The sequence below is a fragment of the Oncorhynchus clarkii genome, chromosome 7 (assembly GCF_045791955.1).
Source record: "Oncorhynchus clarkii lewisi isolate Uvic-CL-2024 chromosome 7, UVic_Ocla_1.0, whole genome shotgun sequence".
Taxonomy (NCBI): domain Eukaryota; kingdom Metazoa; phylum Chordata; class Actinopteri; order Salmoniformes; family Salmonidae; genus Oncorhynchus; species Oncorhynchus clarkii.
This window is the reverse complement of record NC_092153.1, coordinates 25,435,604-25,451,945: the sequence shown is the minus strand read 5'-3', so window position 1 is coordinate 25,451,945 and position 16,342 is coordinate 25,435,604. Positions and strand designations below refer to the sequence as shown.

At 44.6% G+C, this 16,342-nt stretch overlaps 1 protein-coding gene across 14 annotated transcripts in view; it reads right to left on the bottom strand.

The window, feature by feature from the left end:
• The window catches only part of LOC139413114 (muscleblind-like protein 2a), a 68,498-nt gene that overhangs the window by 14,992 nt on the left and 37,164 nt on the right, over positions 1–16,342 (bottom strand). For 7 of the 14 annotated variants that reach the window (XM_071160178.1, XM_071160188.1, XM_071160184.1 and 4 more), the window contains exons 3-5: positions 4,893–5,060; positions 4,577–4,780; positions 3,306–3,554 (exon numbers count right to left, since the gene is read on the bottom strand). In XM_071160178.1, coding sequence (XP_071016279.1) covers positions 3,306–3,554; positions 4,577–4,780; positions 4,893–5,060 — 621 coding nt within the window. Of the gene's footprint in view, positions 1–3,305; positions 3,555–4,576; positions 4,784–4,892; positions 5,061–16,342 lie in introns of all 14 variants that reach the window. The other 7 variants (XM_071160186.1, XM_071160176.1, XM_071160180.1 and 4 more) reach the window with 1 other exon arrangement.

Below are 16,342 nucleotides of genomic sequence, written 5' to 3'. Positions count from 1 at the left end.
TCGTGATTTACGTGAAAGTTTGAGTTATGTTCGCAGATCTAAAAAGGTAGGATTCGGCCTCTTCTGTAAACACACTATCTGCTATATGGAATATTGTTGGCTCTGTTTTTGGTGCTTTGGTGTGACTGGCCACCATGACAGAATAGGATGTGAGCGCAACATACATTTTTCACCGAAAAACCTGAGTCTTTGCTCTAGCCCTTACAATTGTGTTCATAGAGCTGAAAGGACTGGATAGGTGAAAGCAAACATATTAGAGGGCTAGGATGGAACCATCACCGTCGCTTCAACCTATCCTGTCCTTTTAGATCTGGGAAAACAAAAACAAGATAAGGGGCTAAGGGAATGGGCTACTAGGGACTAGATGTTCTCAGCAAGTGAGAGTTGTCAGCTCAATGGACAATGGAGAATCAAAAGTATTGTTGATTGGACAATGAAGGACCACATGTCTTGTCGATTGGAATTATTCGCTTTTACAATAAAAGCAGTGCAATTTGGAACCAATGCACATTTTATGGAGGCCATTATGACCAATGGTTTGATAGAAGATGCCCTATGGCAGACAATGGTAGAAAGGACAATGTTTTGGCAGCCGGTCGGTCACATCCATTTCAGTCACGGGGTAGAAAAATGCTGATTTAGGTGGTAAAAGCAAAACTATTATTTTTCTTTCCATAACTGCACTAATACATGAGTGAACCCAAATGTGTAACTTGTTAGTGTGTGGTTAATGGGCAACTTTGGAGAGGTGAAAGTCAAAATGTGAATTGTAACAATATCTGTTATTAGGAAAGTCATCACAGAATGTGGAGCTCTGTTTATTCTACATTCCTCTTGGTTTCTACAGCAAAAGAAAAATAGATATTTGCTCAATGCAATAACATTTAAAGAAGATTTAAAAAATGGCGTTTGTTTGCAAGCCTTCTGAATGAAACCAAATCGATGACATTGCACAAAGGAAACAGCAAACATCGATGGGACAACCAAGGCACTTATGATTACGAGACCATGCACAAGCCTTTCCTTTACGTGTAGGATAAAACTGTGATTTTTCGTTAACACTTCACATTACGGTACCTTTTATAAAAGTTATTAGGTATTTTATAAAGTGTTACCATCATTCCAAATGAATACACCTCAGATTCGGTGTTAGATTCAGACTGAAATGTTATGGTTAATGGAAGCAAACGGAGGAGGGGGTAGAAATGTTCTGTTTTAATTAAGGGGGGGGGGGGGGGGGAGCAAAGATGGCAGCATTCAACTTGGGACACGACAGGCTATGAAGACAAAATGGAGCAAAATGAAATCAAATGACACCTCAGTGTAACTGCATAGCGTAAAACTCAACCACCTCGACCTGCTGTTTATAATCTTATGTACTATAAACTTGGTTCTGTCTGGGGCATATTTCCAGATGACCAAATCCTTGGGGAATGTACGCTCATGATACATGTATTGTTGGTACAGCTCCGGGCACTAGAAAATTACACAATGCATGAGCAACATAGCACTCTGACTCCTTTTGATAGTTTGTCACAACAAACTGTACTATGGTACAACTTTTCAGTGCCTGTAACTGTATCTAACTTAGGACAAGAGTCTGGTCGAGAGGTTAATCCTCTCGCTTCTGGAACCATATGCTTCCCCCTTCGGCAGGGATTCGGTTTTTGCTCCTGCTCCTATCCTGTCATAGAAATGATAAATATACATAAGTTCTCCTTTGTAAAAAACTAAAACAGAATGTAACTTACTGTACCTTGTGTCAATACATTGTAATGGCTTTATAGTACATTATACATTTATTGAGATAATTGCAGTGGGGGAAATAGCTCCCATAGAGCTGACTAAAAAGCTCTCTGTCCTCCGGTAAACCATAAGCCCTGTCGCCCCAATATTTTATCTCAGGTCACGCCAGCTTAAGGAAACAGAGCGCGAGTTGTCAAACTCATAATCATGGCTTCAGCACTGGATGACGTATGTTTTCCTATTGTTTAGGTCCTTTTTCTTTTCAACCATAACTGTGCTCGGGTCATCTTTTCACCCAGTATCAGTGGAGGTGTGGTTGTGTTTTTAGAGCAAGCAGCGATGGAGGAGCAAGCTGATGAGACGAAAAGCATGCTGGACGATGCCATGGAATCAGACAGCAGCGCGAGAGCAGTGACAGCACAGTGTGAGTGACAGCGGGCAAGACAAATCCAAGTTCACCCATTCAACAGCCACTGACTCGGACCAATGTGGACACGAAGTAGAGTGAGAGGGGAGGGAGGGTCACAGCCAAGTGAAAGTCCTATTGCCAAAACCTGCTCCTGCCTGCCTCTCTGCCTGCCTTAGTGAAGGGGGAGGGTCCAATAATGAGGGAGTGGACCAATGGCCTCGCATTCTCATCCATCTCTCTTGATTCAATTTGTAGTAATCTGCAGCTCTACACTTATCATTGAGAGGAGGGTGGGCATCGTCTTTGTATGGATGATCAAGGGTGGGAAAAAAAGCTCCTAGCCTGAAGCTATACTATGGGAAAGACTATGTCCCAAATGACACTCTAATCCCTTATAGTGCACTACTTTTGAACAGAGCGCTCTGGTCAAAAGTAGTGCAGTATATAGGGAATAGAAACCATTTGGGATGGGCCCTGGTTAAAATTAGTGCACTATATAGGGAATAGAATCCATTTGGGATGGGCCCTGGTCAAAATTAGTGCACTATATAGGGAATAGGGTGCCATTTGGGACGCAAGCATAGACTGTTGTGGTCGTGTTATACATTCACTTTACCTTCTCTAAAGCCTGATAACTATAGAGCCTATACAATGACCTGAGTGTGGGTTGAGTGGTCACATTTCCGTGAATTGTATAAAAGTGTCCATAATTGTATACTAGGAAGATGGTATATCAACTGTATGAAAAAATAAAGCAGTGCTCCACATTTTATGTACTTGTGTCCTTTTGTAGATGTGTAAAGTATAATTTTCAAGATTTAAGTTTGTGTACTTTACCAAACTAATAGTCTATAGTTGATTACATATTATAAACATTAGAAATTATATTTCTTGATCTGGCCCTTTGTCAGGTGTGCTGTCTGACATTGCTGGGGCTACAAAAGTCTTGTAATTTTCCCAAAAGTCCCAGGTTTTCCAGATATTACAGTTCAAGGATTCCCTCCTGATTTCAGGAATATTTCAACCAGGATTTCAGGCAAAACCAGGGAATTTGGAAAAGTTAGCAGATTTTTTGCCACCCTACTCTAGTGTGTGTGCTGTGAGGTGCTCACTACTCTACACTACAGGCTGTGAGGGGGGGGGGGCTCACCATGGCGGCGGCTTGTGCGGCCACGGCTGTCTGGTTGGCCTGGTGCTGCGCAGCCTTGATCTTGGCCTGCAGGTGGGCCGGCGGGTGGAAGTACTTGCACTTCTCCCGGGAGCAGCGTGACTTGATGTAGTCCATGCACACGGTCACCGTGTTGTCGCTGGTGTCAATCATAGGGCTGTCGCTGGGGTGAGCGAAGCGGCAGTCCGTCTCGCCACGCGCACAGTTGCCCCGCTGGAACTCCCGGCACACCTGGGAAGGAGGGTGGGGTGCACACGGACAAACAGACACACACACAGACAGACACACACAAATATTGGTTTAATATATCATACAATATAATACACATGCCAATAACATAACAACAACTTATCATTGGGTTTATAACTATAGACTGAATAATGAACAGATTGATGTGTTTATCTATTCAGAGCCTGGGCGTAGTCAATCACAGGGGGCTTCACTCACAGCCTGGGATGTAAAACAACACCGCACACTCACTAAGTGTGGGGAGAACACGCACGCACATGTACACGCAAACACACACTCAAATCCACACACACGCAAAGACACACAAAGAACACACACAGCCCCTCTACAAACACGCGCAGAAGGAGGTAAACAGTCTCACTTAGCGTGGGGAGTGTCCCCATTCCTCAGTGGAACACGGTCTCTCATTAGCAACCACATGGCTCTGTTGCTAAGTGACGGCACTTTGAGATAAACACACAATACACCTACACTCCGAGGCCTGTCTTTGCTTGCCATCCTTCCAAGGCTATTCTTTGTTTTCATTACGACACAATGGCCTGGGTGCTTAGTTGTTGTATAAACAACCCCCCCTACCCCCCATTGAAATAACCTCATCTAACTTAAGTAGATTTAAACAATGGTGAGGTCTAGAATTTTGTTGGCCAGCGCTCAAGTTCTTAAAGTCCTCTATTCTTTCAACGTCAAGGTGTGTGGAAAGGGAGTATGTAAAATATAAAATGTTCTCTCTGATGGGTGAGGTTAGGACTAGGTAAAAATAAGATCTGTGTTAAAAGGGGTAACTTCTACCTCAACCTAGGTGGGTAAGGATGATGTCGTGAGATAATAATTATGGCGAGGCTTTCCCAACACCTCGTAGGGCAAACTCTCTTGATTCCTTGTATCGTGACCGCCCAGAGGCCGGCTCTCCTAACTCCTGGTATTGTTATTGGTTAGTTGGTGATGTCTCCTAACTGCTAATATACTAGGACATCTAGTATTGTTATTGGTTAGTGGTGGTGTACCTCGAGCTTGTCCGTGCGTAGCAGCTTCTGGTTGGAGGAGGAGCTCTGCATGGAGCAGGGAGGGCTGCCGGGAACGATGATACTCTGGGTGCTGGGCTGGAGCATCTCGGTGGGCATCATGCCCATGCTGTGGGTCATGTGGGTCAGGTAGGGAGCATAGCTCAGACCCGGGCTGGAGCCCAGGCCCTGGTTAATAGGAAACGACTGCTACCGAGGAATAGGGGGTGAGGTGGGGGGGGAGAGGGGAGACAGAGAGGGACATAAATGTTAAAGAGGTGAGAGAGGTAGAGACATAAACAAGTAGTCCATTACTCACCATGGTAGGCTGCATGGTCGTGCCAGGGAACATGAAAGGCATCTGTTGAGCCAACATGGCTGCTGCCGTCTTCTGTTGTATGAGGTTGTTGCGGCCGTTGATCTCCAGCTGAGTCTTGAGGTGGGCCGGGGGGTGGAGGTATTTGCAGTTCTCTCGCGTGCATCGGCCCTGAAAAAAATACAATAAAAAATACATTAACACAAGTTAAAGAAAGACCTTGTTAAAGACCGAGATTATGAATAACCCCTAAAGACAGGTCAGAGGTTAGGCATATGCAGACTTCAATACATTGAATACTGAGGGGCAACATTGATATTCACAGCTGATGCTTTTGCAGCGGCTAATGGGGATCCTAATATCAAACATTGTGAGAGTTGTGTGTATTGGCCTCAGCAACCCGACGGGGCTGCGCGTAGCTAGCTCAGAGGTTTGAGCTCGTTAGCTAGCTAGCTAGCTGCTTCAATAAAGGATCTTTAAAACCTTACAATGTGTAGCTTTGGCTTCAACGTGTGTTAGCAAGATAATGACGCCAAAGATAGAACAAGGCACCAGATATTTCTCTGGATGTATAAATCTGAAGCATCCGGTATCTATCTTCTGCTGTTGAAATGCCTCACCTCCACACCACCAGGCAGTAAGGGGAGAGCAGTGACCTAATTAGCTGATAGATACAAATATCTATCAGCGGTATTTTGAGGAAGGTGCCCACTGACTGGACAAGGCAAAGAGATTTTTCTTCACATCACATGTCAACATCAATTCTATAAGGGTGGTTGTAAATCTGAACCACCCTTAACGGTTCCCCCGTTTCAACATCCGACTTATTGTTCTGGTCACGAACGTGAGCAGACCTTTAATCAAGGAGGGGTTATCAGACACCGGGGAGTTCGCAGAGCAAATAACGTGTAATCACGCTGGTCAGCCGGGTGTTGTCAGCCCGATACAAAATTAGAAACCTGATGGAAAGTGCCTGTTTTTTACCCCACTGTGATAAAAAAGCACCAGTGGGAGCATCAAACTGAGAGCTGGCATTCACACGGATGTGATTTGGGATATGAAGTTGATCTGAGCCCAACAAAGCTATATGTGTGAAGGTATGCCTTATTTATGTAAGAAACTAGCTGTAGCTAGATATAATATGATTAAGTACTAAACCCATCATACAATCATCTCTAAGACAAGTCTGGGGCAAAGTAGGCTACACTGTTAACAACAAACATTGTTAGTTATCTATCATCATGAGACTAATACAGAGTTGTTGTTTTTTGATTCGGTGGATAAAAAAATAGGTCTGATATAAAAGGAATGCAATCATGCACCATCCTTCAAAGAACTCCTATATTTCAGGATATGATCACCATTTTCCCTAGTGGAGGGGCACAGAGGTCTTGGTTTAGTGTGGGGAAAGTCAAGTCGCCAGTCAGATGGGGTGCCACAGGGCTGCACTCTACACCCCCTTCAGTTTCTACAGCTAGTTTGTGCCAGTGCTGTACTGTACTCCCGCTCAGTTTCTCCACTGGCGCATAATAGTGCTATCGATATCCCTCCTCCGCTTTACTCCATCCACAGCCAAAGAGTAATGTTATCGCTGCGCCTCGTAGCTAAGAGCCTGAGAGGTGTGAAAACCAATCAAAGCCTCTCTCACTGACGCCGCTCTGGGCAGACCGACTCCATGGCGACTGCTGGGAGGGGAAGAGTGATGGGGGATGCGGTGCTGCTGAGGCTGAGCTTTGGATGCCTTCCCTGTTACTGTGAGGATGGCCTGAAGGGCATTAGATTGTCAGGGGTCAAAGCACTATCGCATGAGTAGGGCCGTGACCACCTGGACCAAACCCCAGAACCTAGTTATAGCCTATTTTCTGTGGTCAGGAAAAACTCTGAAAATCATGGTTAGAAACAAGCCACATTACAACAATGCTTTCTTTGTGACATTTTGTTGCCAGTGTCATGATTGATTCAATGCATTTGGTGCCAGTTTTGAGCATCGTTACTCGCCATTTGAGGGAGGAGTTAAGCAGCCATAAAACACACTTTGGGAGAGCCTTTCATTTGACACATTAGGAACATATCACATTTAGGGGGTTATATTCATAAGTGTGGGGCACAGCGGTCCATATGCTCTCCTCCTAAACCACTTTACTTCTGCTTATTAGCATTGAAGGAGCGGTGTAAATTGTAATAAGCGTTATTAAATGATAATCACAGTGTCCTTTTCAGTCACGTACGTAATTAACTTTGAGCCCACCGGCTCTCGAAGTCACAGCGATGCTGGCTAGAACACTTATGCAGTAGGTACACGTGAGATGACGCAAGCAGGGTCGGTCTGTTCAGAGGGAGTCGCGCCACTGACTCTGCAGATAGAGGAGCGTTTCTGGCTGGCTCCCCGAGCAGAGCTGCCGGAGAGTGCTCCGGAGCATTCCTCATGTAACAATGACAGTGCTAAAAAGCTGCCTGTCTCCGATGATGAAACACTGAGCGAGAGACCGTCATTAGAGCTGGAGTCAGATGTTATCTTGCCAGGGGGGGGGGTTAAGAGAGGCCCAGTTGTCTTAACCACTCACACACGGAGCAAGAATCTATTCATCCTCACCATCGCCTCAGAGCACGCATTCATGAAAAGGGGCTTTTCAAACCTGAGGCACATGATTACCCTGTTAAATAAGCCCGTTTCAGACGCTACATCGTTCAGATGTAATGACACAGTGGATCCCTTCTGCTAGCTGGGTCTGTTTCAAAATGTCAGCACAAAGTCAAGGATCTATGCATCTAGCTAATTTGTGATACCAGGCCTAATAATATAAGAGGGTTAAGAAGATAATTGTCTCTTAGGGGTTTGAAAAGTGATGACAATGAGGCAGGGAGTATAATGCTTTATTTGGGTGAGGTTTTCTGACTCGCCTGAGAAGCCTCATTTCACTGCCAAAAATAAAAATTAAACCATGTAAAGTTCAGCGAAATAACAACAATGTCAAATACAAGTAGCCTAGTCAAATAATTAACATCCAATCACATTAACCGTTACTCTCTCACGGGAATTCCACTAACGGTCTGTATGTAGCCAAATGTAACTGCAGGTCTTTCCGTTTGCTCGAAAATGGATAAATGCTTAAAAGAAGTAAGGCCCGCATCCATAGATACACACATACCAGCAGTACTACACCTGCACCTGTCCACGACACAAGCTGTTCTGCTTCCACGAGCACATCCAATACTAGCATCAGTAATTCTACATTTGTTGTTAGCCCAGCTAGCATGAACACTGACAGTTGTGAATCTGCTGCAGCTGAAGAGCTACTGCCCCCTTACCCGGGAAAGCACCTAACCATAAACATCAATACCTTTCTTAAAATCAATACACAAGTATATATTTTTAATATTGCCTGCTAACATAAATGTATTTTACCTTAGGAAATTGTGTCACTTCTCTTGCAACAGAGTATGCAGGGTATATGCAGCAGTTTGGGCCGTCTGGCTCGTTGCGAACTGTGTGGAGACACTTCCTAACAAAGACAGCCAACTTCGCTAAACGGGGGATGATTTAACAATGATTTAACAATCGTTGCACGACTGTACCTAACCATAAACATCAATGCCTTTCTTAAAATCAGTACACAGAAGTATATATTTTTAAACCTGCATATTTAGCTAAAAGAAAGCCAGGTTAGCAGGCAATTATTAACCAGGTGAAATTGTGCCACTTCTCTCGCGTTCATTGCACACAGAGTCAGGGTATATGCAACAGTTTGTACCGCCTGGCTCGTTGCGAACTAATTTGCCAGAAATGTACGTAATTATGACATAACATTGAAGGTTGTGCAATGTAACAGGAACATTTAGACTTATGGATGCCACCCATTAGATAAAATACGGAACGGTTCCGTATTTCACTGAAAGAATAAACGTCTTCTTTTTGAGATGATAGTTTCCGGATTCGACCATATTTATGAGGCTCGTATTTGTGTGTGTTATTATGTTATAATTAAGTCTATGATTTGATAGAGCAGTCTGACTGAGCGATGGTAGGAACCAGCAGGCTTGTAAGCATTCATTAAAACAGCACTTTCGTGCATTTTGCCAGCAGCTCTTCGCAATGCTTCAAGCATTGCGCTGTTTATGACTTCAAGCCTATCAACTCCCGAGATTAGGCTGGTGTAACCGATGTGAAATGGCTAGCTAGTTAGCGGGGTGCGCACTAATAGCGTTTCAAACTTGACTCGCTCTGAGACTTGGAGTAGTTGTTCCCCTTGCAGGCTTTTGTGGAGCGATGGATAACGATGCTTCGAGGGTGGCTGTTGTCAATGTGTTCCTGGTTCGAGCCCAGGTAGGAGCGAGGAGAGGGACGAAGCTGGCAATACTAAAGTGCCTATAAGAACATCCAATAGTCAAAGGTATATGAAATACAAATCGTATAGAGAGAAATAGTCCTATAATAACTACAACCTAAAACTTCTTGCCTTGGAATATTGAAGACTCATGTTAAAAGGAACCACCAGCTTTCATATTATCTCATGTTCTGAGCAAGGAACTTAAACGTTAGCTTTCTTACATGGCACATATTGTACTTTCAATTTCTTCGCCAACACTTTGTTTTTGCATTATTTAAACCAAATTGAACATGTTTCATTATTTATTTGAGGCTAAATAGATTGTATGGATGTGTTAAAATAAGTGTTGATTCAGTATTGTTGTAATTGTCATTATTACAAATACATTTAAAAAATCGTCCGATTAATCGGTATCGGCTTTTTTGGTAAATCTGGCAGTGGCTTCTTATTAAATAACATTTTCACAGAACCACTTGTTGCAATTTCGATGAGGATCTCTTGTTCAGATATCGGTAAGTGGACTGGAGGCAGGGCTTGAAAGGGATAACGAATCTAGTTGTTGGTGTCAAACGTTTCAGGAAAGTACCTGCGTAATTGCGCACCCAACTCACTCAGGAACTTCGCTATATGACATTTGACATTGTTTGTAAGCTTAAATTAATTTGCACACAAAAAAAATCATACAATGACAGAAAGACCTGTGTGTTGTCCTTGTCAGTGCAGACAGAGAAGAGCTCCAACTTCTTAATCATAGCCTCAATTTTGTCCTGCACATTGAATATAGTTGAGGAGAGTCCCTGTAATCCTAGATGCAGATCATTCAGGCGAGAAAAAACATCACCCAGATAGGCCAGTCGTGTGAGAAACTCATCATGCAAGCAGTCAGACAAGTGAAAATGATGGTCAGTAAAGAAAACTTTAAACTAGTCTCTCAATTCAAAAAAACACGTCAATACTTTGCCCCTTGATAACCAGCGCACTCATGTATGTTGTAAAAGCGTTACATGGTCGCGGCCCATATCATTGCATAGTGCAGAAAATACACGAGAGTTCAGGGGCCTGGCTTTAACAAAGTTAACCATTTTCACTGTAGTGTCCAAAACATATTTCAAGCTGTCAGGCATTCCCTTGGCAGCAAGAGCTTCTCGTGGATGCTGCAGTGTACCCAGGTGGCGTCGGGAGCAACTGCTTGCATGCTCATTACCACTCCACTGTGTCTCCATGTCATGGCTTTTGCACCATCAGTACAGGTACCAGCACATCTTAACCACCGAAAGTCCATTTGATGTCACAAAGCTGTCCAGTACTTTAAAAATCTCCTCTCCTGTTGTCCTGGTTTCCAGAAGAGGATGTCTTCCTTAATTGACCTCCCATAAACGTAACGGACATATACCAGGAGCTGTGCCAGGCCCGCCACGTCTGTTGACTCGTCCAGCTGTAACGCATAGAATTCCCTGGCTTGTATGCGAAGCAGTAATGGTTTCAAAACATCTCCTGCCATGTCACTGATGCGTCGTGAAACAGTGTTTTATGAAGACATAGTCTGTATAGTTTTTTGGCCTTTTCCCCCAGCATTGTTCCAGCCATATCCACGGCAGCAGGAAGAATGAAGTACTCCACAATAGTATGGGGCTTACCTGTCCTAGCCACTCGGTAGCTCACCATATAAGGCACTTCTAGACCCTTCTTATTAATGGTATCCGTTGCTTTTATACATGTCTTACTACTCGAAAGTCGTCTTAATTCTCGCTCAAAAAACTCCTGTGGCTTATTTTTCAAATTGGCATGTTCTGTTTCTAAATGTCTGCGCAAGAGTGAACATTTCATCGAGTTGTGAGATAGTACTTTTGCACATATAACACAATGTCTATAACACACTGTGGCTGAGGAGACTACTCCCAATATAAGTGAACCACAAATCATCCTTTTGCGCCTCTTCGACTGTCCAACGTCCCTGTCTGTTGTTCGGTGCTTTCCTGGGTAAGGGGGCAGTAGCTCTTCGGTTGCATCAGATTCACAACTGTCAGTGTTCATGCTAGCTGGGCTAACAACAAATGTAGAACTACTGATGCTAGCAGAAGGAATTCCCGCGAGAGCGTAACGGTTAACGTGATTGGACTAGGCTACCTGTATTTGACATTGTGTTATTATTTTGCTGAACACTACATGGTTTAATTTTATTTTTGGCAGTGAAACGAGGCTACTCAGGCGAGAAAAAAACCTCACCCAAATGATTGCCAGAATAATCCCAGGGGGACAGAGATGAACGCCTGTTATTTCATGAACAGATTAGGATTATGCTCACTTAACCCATTTAGACGTGTCCCCTTGGAGGCTACCTAATTACACCTAATAATTGCCCATGCATACCACCTTGCATCCCACTGCTGGCTTGCCTCTGAAGCTAAGCAGGGTTGGTCCTGGTCGGTCCCTAGATGGGAGACGAGATGCTGCTGGAAGTGGTGTTGGAGTGCCAGTAAGGAGGCACTCTTTCCTCAGGTCAAAAGAAATATCCCAATGCCACAGGGCAGTGATTGGGGACGCTGCCCTGTGTAGGGTGCGGTTTTTCGGATGGGACATTAAACGGGTGTCCTGACTCTCTGTGGTCACTAAAGATCCCATGGCACTTATCGTAAGAGTAGGGGTGTTAACCCCGGTGTCCTGGCTAAATTCCCAAGCTCTCCCTCATACCATCACGGTCACCTAATCATCACCAGCTTACAATTGGCTCATTTGTCCCCCTCCTCTCCCCTGTAACTATTCCCCAGGTCATTGCTGTAAATGAAAATGTGTTCCCAGTCAACTTACCTGGTTAAAATAAATGTAAATCCAGTCTTTAACACCGAGAAATTGGGTTTTTGCATGTTGTGATCGAATCATGACACTTTTCCCTTGTCTTCATATTGAGGTAGTCAAATGGAGCCAAAGTTGTTTCCCTCAAGAATCTCAATAATAAGCTAGCCTAGTTAGTCTCTTCCCACAGCTGCTGTGAGTTTGGGGCAAGCAAGACTACTACTATACTGCTGTTGCTTAAGCATTGTGCTACATTACCAGACACAGAATGACACTGCTGTCCTCGACGAGGCCTTCGTGAGGAAGGAAAAACATGTACCTTTAAGGCAACACTGTGGCTGCCTGCTGCTGTATTGGCATGCCCCCCCCCCCCAAATCATCACTGCCTAGAAAGAAAAAAACTCAGACCCTCCCACCTTTTCAATCAGCTGTGCCCTGAATCGAGACAGAGATGACTGCGTGTCTGTGGGTGGCACAGCACAGAGGGCCACTTTACCAGGGGCAGCAGAATGGCGCTTCAGTTGAGGCCTCCACTAACTACTGGCCATTTGCATTTTCCTTTCAATAGGGCTCTATTCTGCCTCGCCCGAGACAGAGGTTCACCGTCTCTCCAGCCGACAGAGGTGCAAAAAATATAAATAAAGTAAAGCCAAACCCTAATTCAGGGAAGGCTGGGTGGCCTTCCTTGTGTCACTATATGTTTCATTACATTTTGTATCTTGTATTCAACTCTGCAATGTTGGAAAATGACCTATAAGTAAGCATTTCACTTTTAGTCTACACTTGTTGTCTTAGAAGCATGTGACAAATTAAATTAAATGACATTATATATGTCATATAATGCCATATATATCTATATGGCTTCGGGGGAGAGAGACGATGTTCGTGAATGAGAGGGGGCTTTAGTTATGGAGGGAAGTGGTGGGGTTCTGTCGCTCTCTCTGTGTGACTAGGGTCAGACACAAGCTACTCATTCACCCTCAGGAGAAAGGTGCTGCACAGGGTTCGCATAGCTGAAAGCCACATTATGACATTATCACCATCTTGACAGCCAGGATCGATGGCCATTGGGAGAAGAGTGATAGACGAGAAGGCCATTAAGACCGAATGCCATTTCAATCAAGGAAGAAGAGTGACAGAGAAAAAAAATAAATGAGGCACTGGTGAGACATAGTGGAACGCCACGGGCTAGGAATCTCTCTGTACGTTAGTTATTGTGCTAAACATTATTTATTCATGCCTTTGCGTTTCCAGAGACATCCACCACAACACCTGAGATGACTGCACCTCCGGAGAAGCTCTGACAACACAAAGTCCTTTCTCTTTATCCTTTAGTTCTTCTCCCCGGCGACGAGGGGAGGGCTTTGATCGCTGTGAGAACTGACACTAATTTCTATGACAAGAAGCCAGGAATATCTGTAATCCCCTTACACCATATCAGAGGGGCTCATGTCTCCACTGCCCTGACCGGGTGGCCTCTTCTCTTCCTCAGTTTCTCCCTCTGTCCGTCTTCCTCTCCCTAGGTCTCGCTCTCCATCTCTCGTTCTCTCTCTGGGCATTAATGGCTGCTGGCATGTCAACCTTATTCCCAGTCAAGTGTGACATTTTAGCGAAACCTTCTGCAATGAGAGAGAACCCAACAGGATGGGCACTTACAGAACACGTTAAGGCCCAGAAAAAGCAGGTCCCGACACCGCTCTGGAAGAAAGCGGAATGGTTCTCGTTGCTGGATGCACACAGACAGGAGGTCCCTTCATCCTCCTTAGGGGTAGTAGTATCCCTTTCCGGTGCCCTATTCCACTTAGGCCCACTGTAACAGGTTCACCTTAGCCATGAATACTCCTCGAGGTGCCATGACATCCGTAAGCAGTGCTGGCCACCCCAGCTCAAGTTGAGGCATTCAACTCCATGCATACAGGTCTTCTAAAAGAAAATAGGCACTAATTGAAATACTGTACTTCCATACTGAAATCCTATCCTATGGCTTTTAATCTTGACATTTGAGAAGATGAACTATACCCATTAGCGTTTCCTTTAACTTCAGAGTTTCTTACACCCTAGAAATAGTGAAAAGTACAATCGAAGAAAGAACGGTAGATATATCTGTAACAAACCTTTCCCATTTTGTGTCGGCCTACATGTCTGGCGAGTCTCATCATAAGGCTATTATGCGTCAACACAAATGAGAGTCACCATTAAGAAAAATAAATGAGGGAACAGAGGACTTTGTTCTTGCTTTTTGTCTCACACACACACACACGCACACACGTCTCCCGATGCATTTAGCCGCTGCCTACTAGATTCCAGTGTTGGCTCGACGGTAATTACATATGCCTTTGTTTCAACACCCGTAATCCTAGAGATGGGTAAGCGGTGCTACCGCTGACACGCCTGAGATTACCACAGGAGTGTGGCAAAGAGCCTCCTAAGCCTCCTGGCTTTCCACTGCAGAGGAGAGAAGAGCGAGAAAGAAGGAGGGAGAGTGAGTGAGTGAGAAAGATAGGTGGTGATAATTTCTCCCTCCTGTTTTCTCAGACGCAGACACACACACTGTGTAGGGACGCTCCTCAGCAGGGGTCCCTCTACCACAGGCCCACACACAACACACACACACACACACACTCCCAAAAACACATCTCCATCTGGGGAGAGGGCGTTGTAGAAAAATGTTTCAGGCAGTACTGTGTGTGCATCAGAAATAGAACACGAACCCATTCTAATTCTTTGACTGTAACATCAATGAGAGTGTATTCAGAGTGAGGTGCTGCCTGGAACATTGAGCATGCACACGGTTTCTGTGAAAGACGTGGAAAGAAAACAGCTTGAAAATAGCAGGGTGGCTCTTAATACAATGATGATCCTTGAGATACAGCAGAAATATACACACTTAGTCTTTTGGACTAAAAGCAAGACTAACTTCTGCGCTTGTTGACAGAGGACTGTCTGACATATTGTTGTGGGCCAGTTATGAGGGAGCGTCCTGACCTAAGTGCGCGGGCAAGTTTTTTGTGTGCATGTATGTTACAGAATTGTGTGTGTGTTCTGCTTGCCAGTCAACATAGAGAGAGTTAGGATGTGTGTGTGTGTGTGTGTCTTCACTGCTCTTACTGCAGGTGCCTCCCAGGTCTATGCTGTAGCCCAGTAGGCTGGGCTGGTAATCCAGTGAGCCGTGCCTGCTCCAGTTAATCTGATCATCTGTGACCTGCTGAGACATGAAACCCACCCTGTTGAGCTGCACTAATCCGACGACACACATACACACAGGCGTGCATACACGTACCATCCCAACCTCTGTGTTGACAGGCCGAGGTAATATTCCTTACAACGAAGCCTAACTGTCATGAGCACTCAGTCCATTTCAGACACTTGCATACCAGTTGTAAGATTGGCCTATTCGTCACTGACACCTTCTAGAAGGAAAAGGATTGTAGAATAAGTACTGGCCAACGTCAAACTACAATTAGAGAAAAAATTGCCATTTCAAGAGAGAAAATAAACAACAATTGCTAGCCAATCTAAAATGAATCTATAGTGCAGCCGGAAAGCATTTAGACCTCTTGACTTATTCCACATTTTCTTACGTTACAGCCTGATTCTAAAATCAATCTACACACAACAACCCATAATGTCAAAGCAAAAACACGTTTTTAGACAAAAAAAATCAAATAAATGAAAACCTACATTTACATAAGTATTCAGACCCTTTACTCAGTACTTTATTGAAGCACCTTTAGCAGCGATTACAAGCCTCGAGTTTTCTTGGGTATGACGCTACAAGCTTGGCACACCTGTATTGGGGAGTTTCTCCCATTTTTCTCTGCAGTTCCTCTCAAGCTCTGCCAGGTTGGATGGGGAGACGTCGCTGCATAGCTATCTTCAGGCCTCTACAGAGATGTTCGACCGGGCTCTTGCTGGGCCACTCAAGGACATTTAGAGAGACTTGTCCCGAAGCCACTCCTTCGTGGTCTTGGCTGTGTGCTTAGGGTCATTGTCCTGTTGGAAGGTGAACAAACCTGCACCACAGTCTGAGGTCCTGAGCGCCCTGGAGCAGGTTATCAAGGATCTCTGTACTTTGCTCTGTTCATCTTTCCCTCGATCCTGACTAGTCCCCCAGTGCCCCCACAGAGGAACTCTGGAGCTCTGTCAGAGTGACCATCAGGTTCTTGGTCACCTCCCTGACCAAGGCCCTTCTTCCCCGGTTGCTCAGTTTTGACAGCTGGCCAGCTCTAAGAAGAGTGTTGGTGGTTCCAAACTTCTTTCATTTAAAAACGCGGGTCCACTTTCAATGCTGCAGACATTCTTTGGTACCCGTCCCCAGAACTGTGCCTCGAC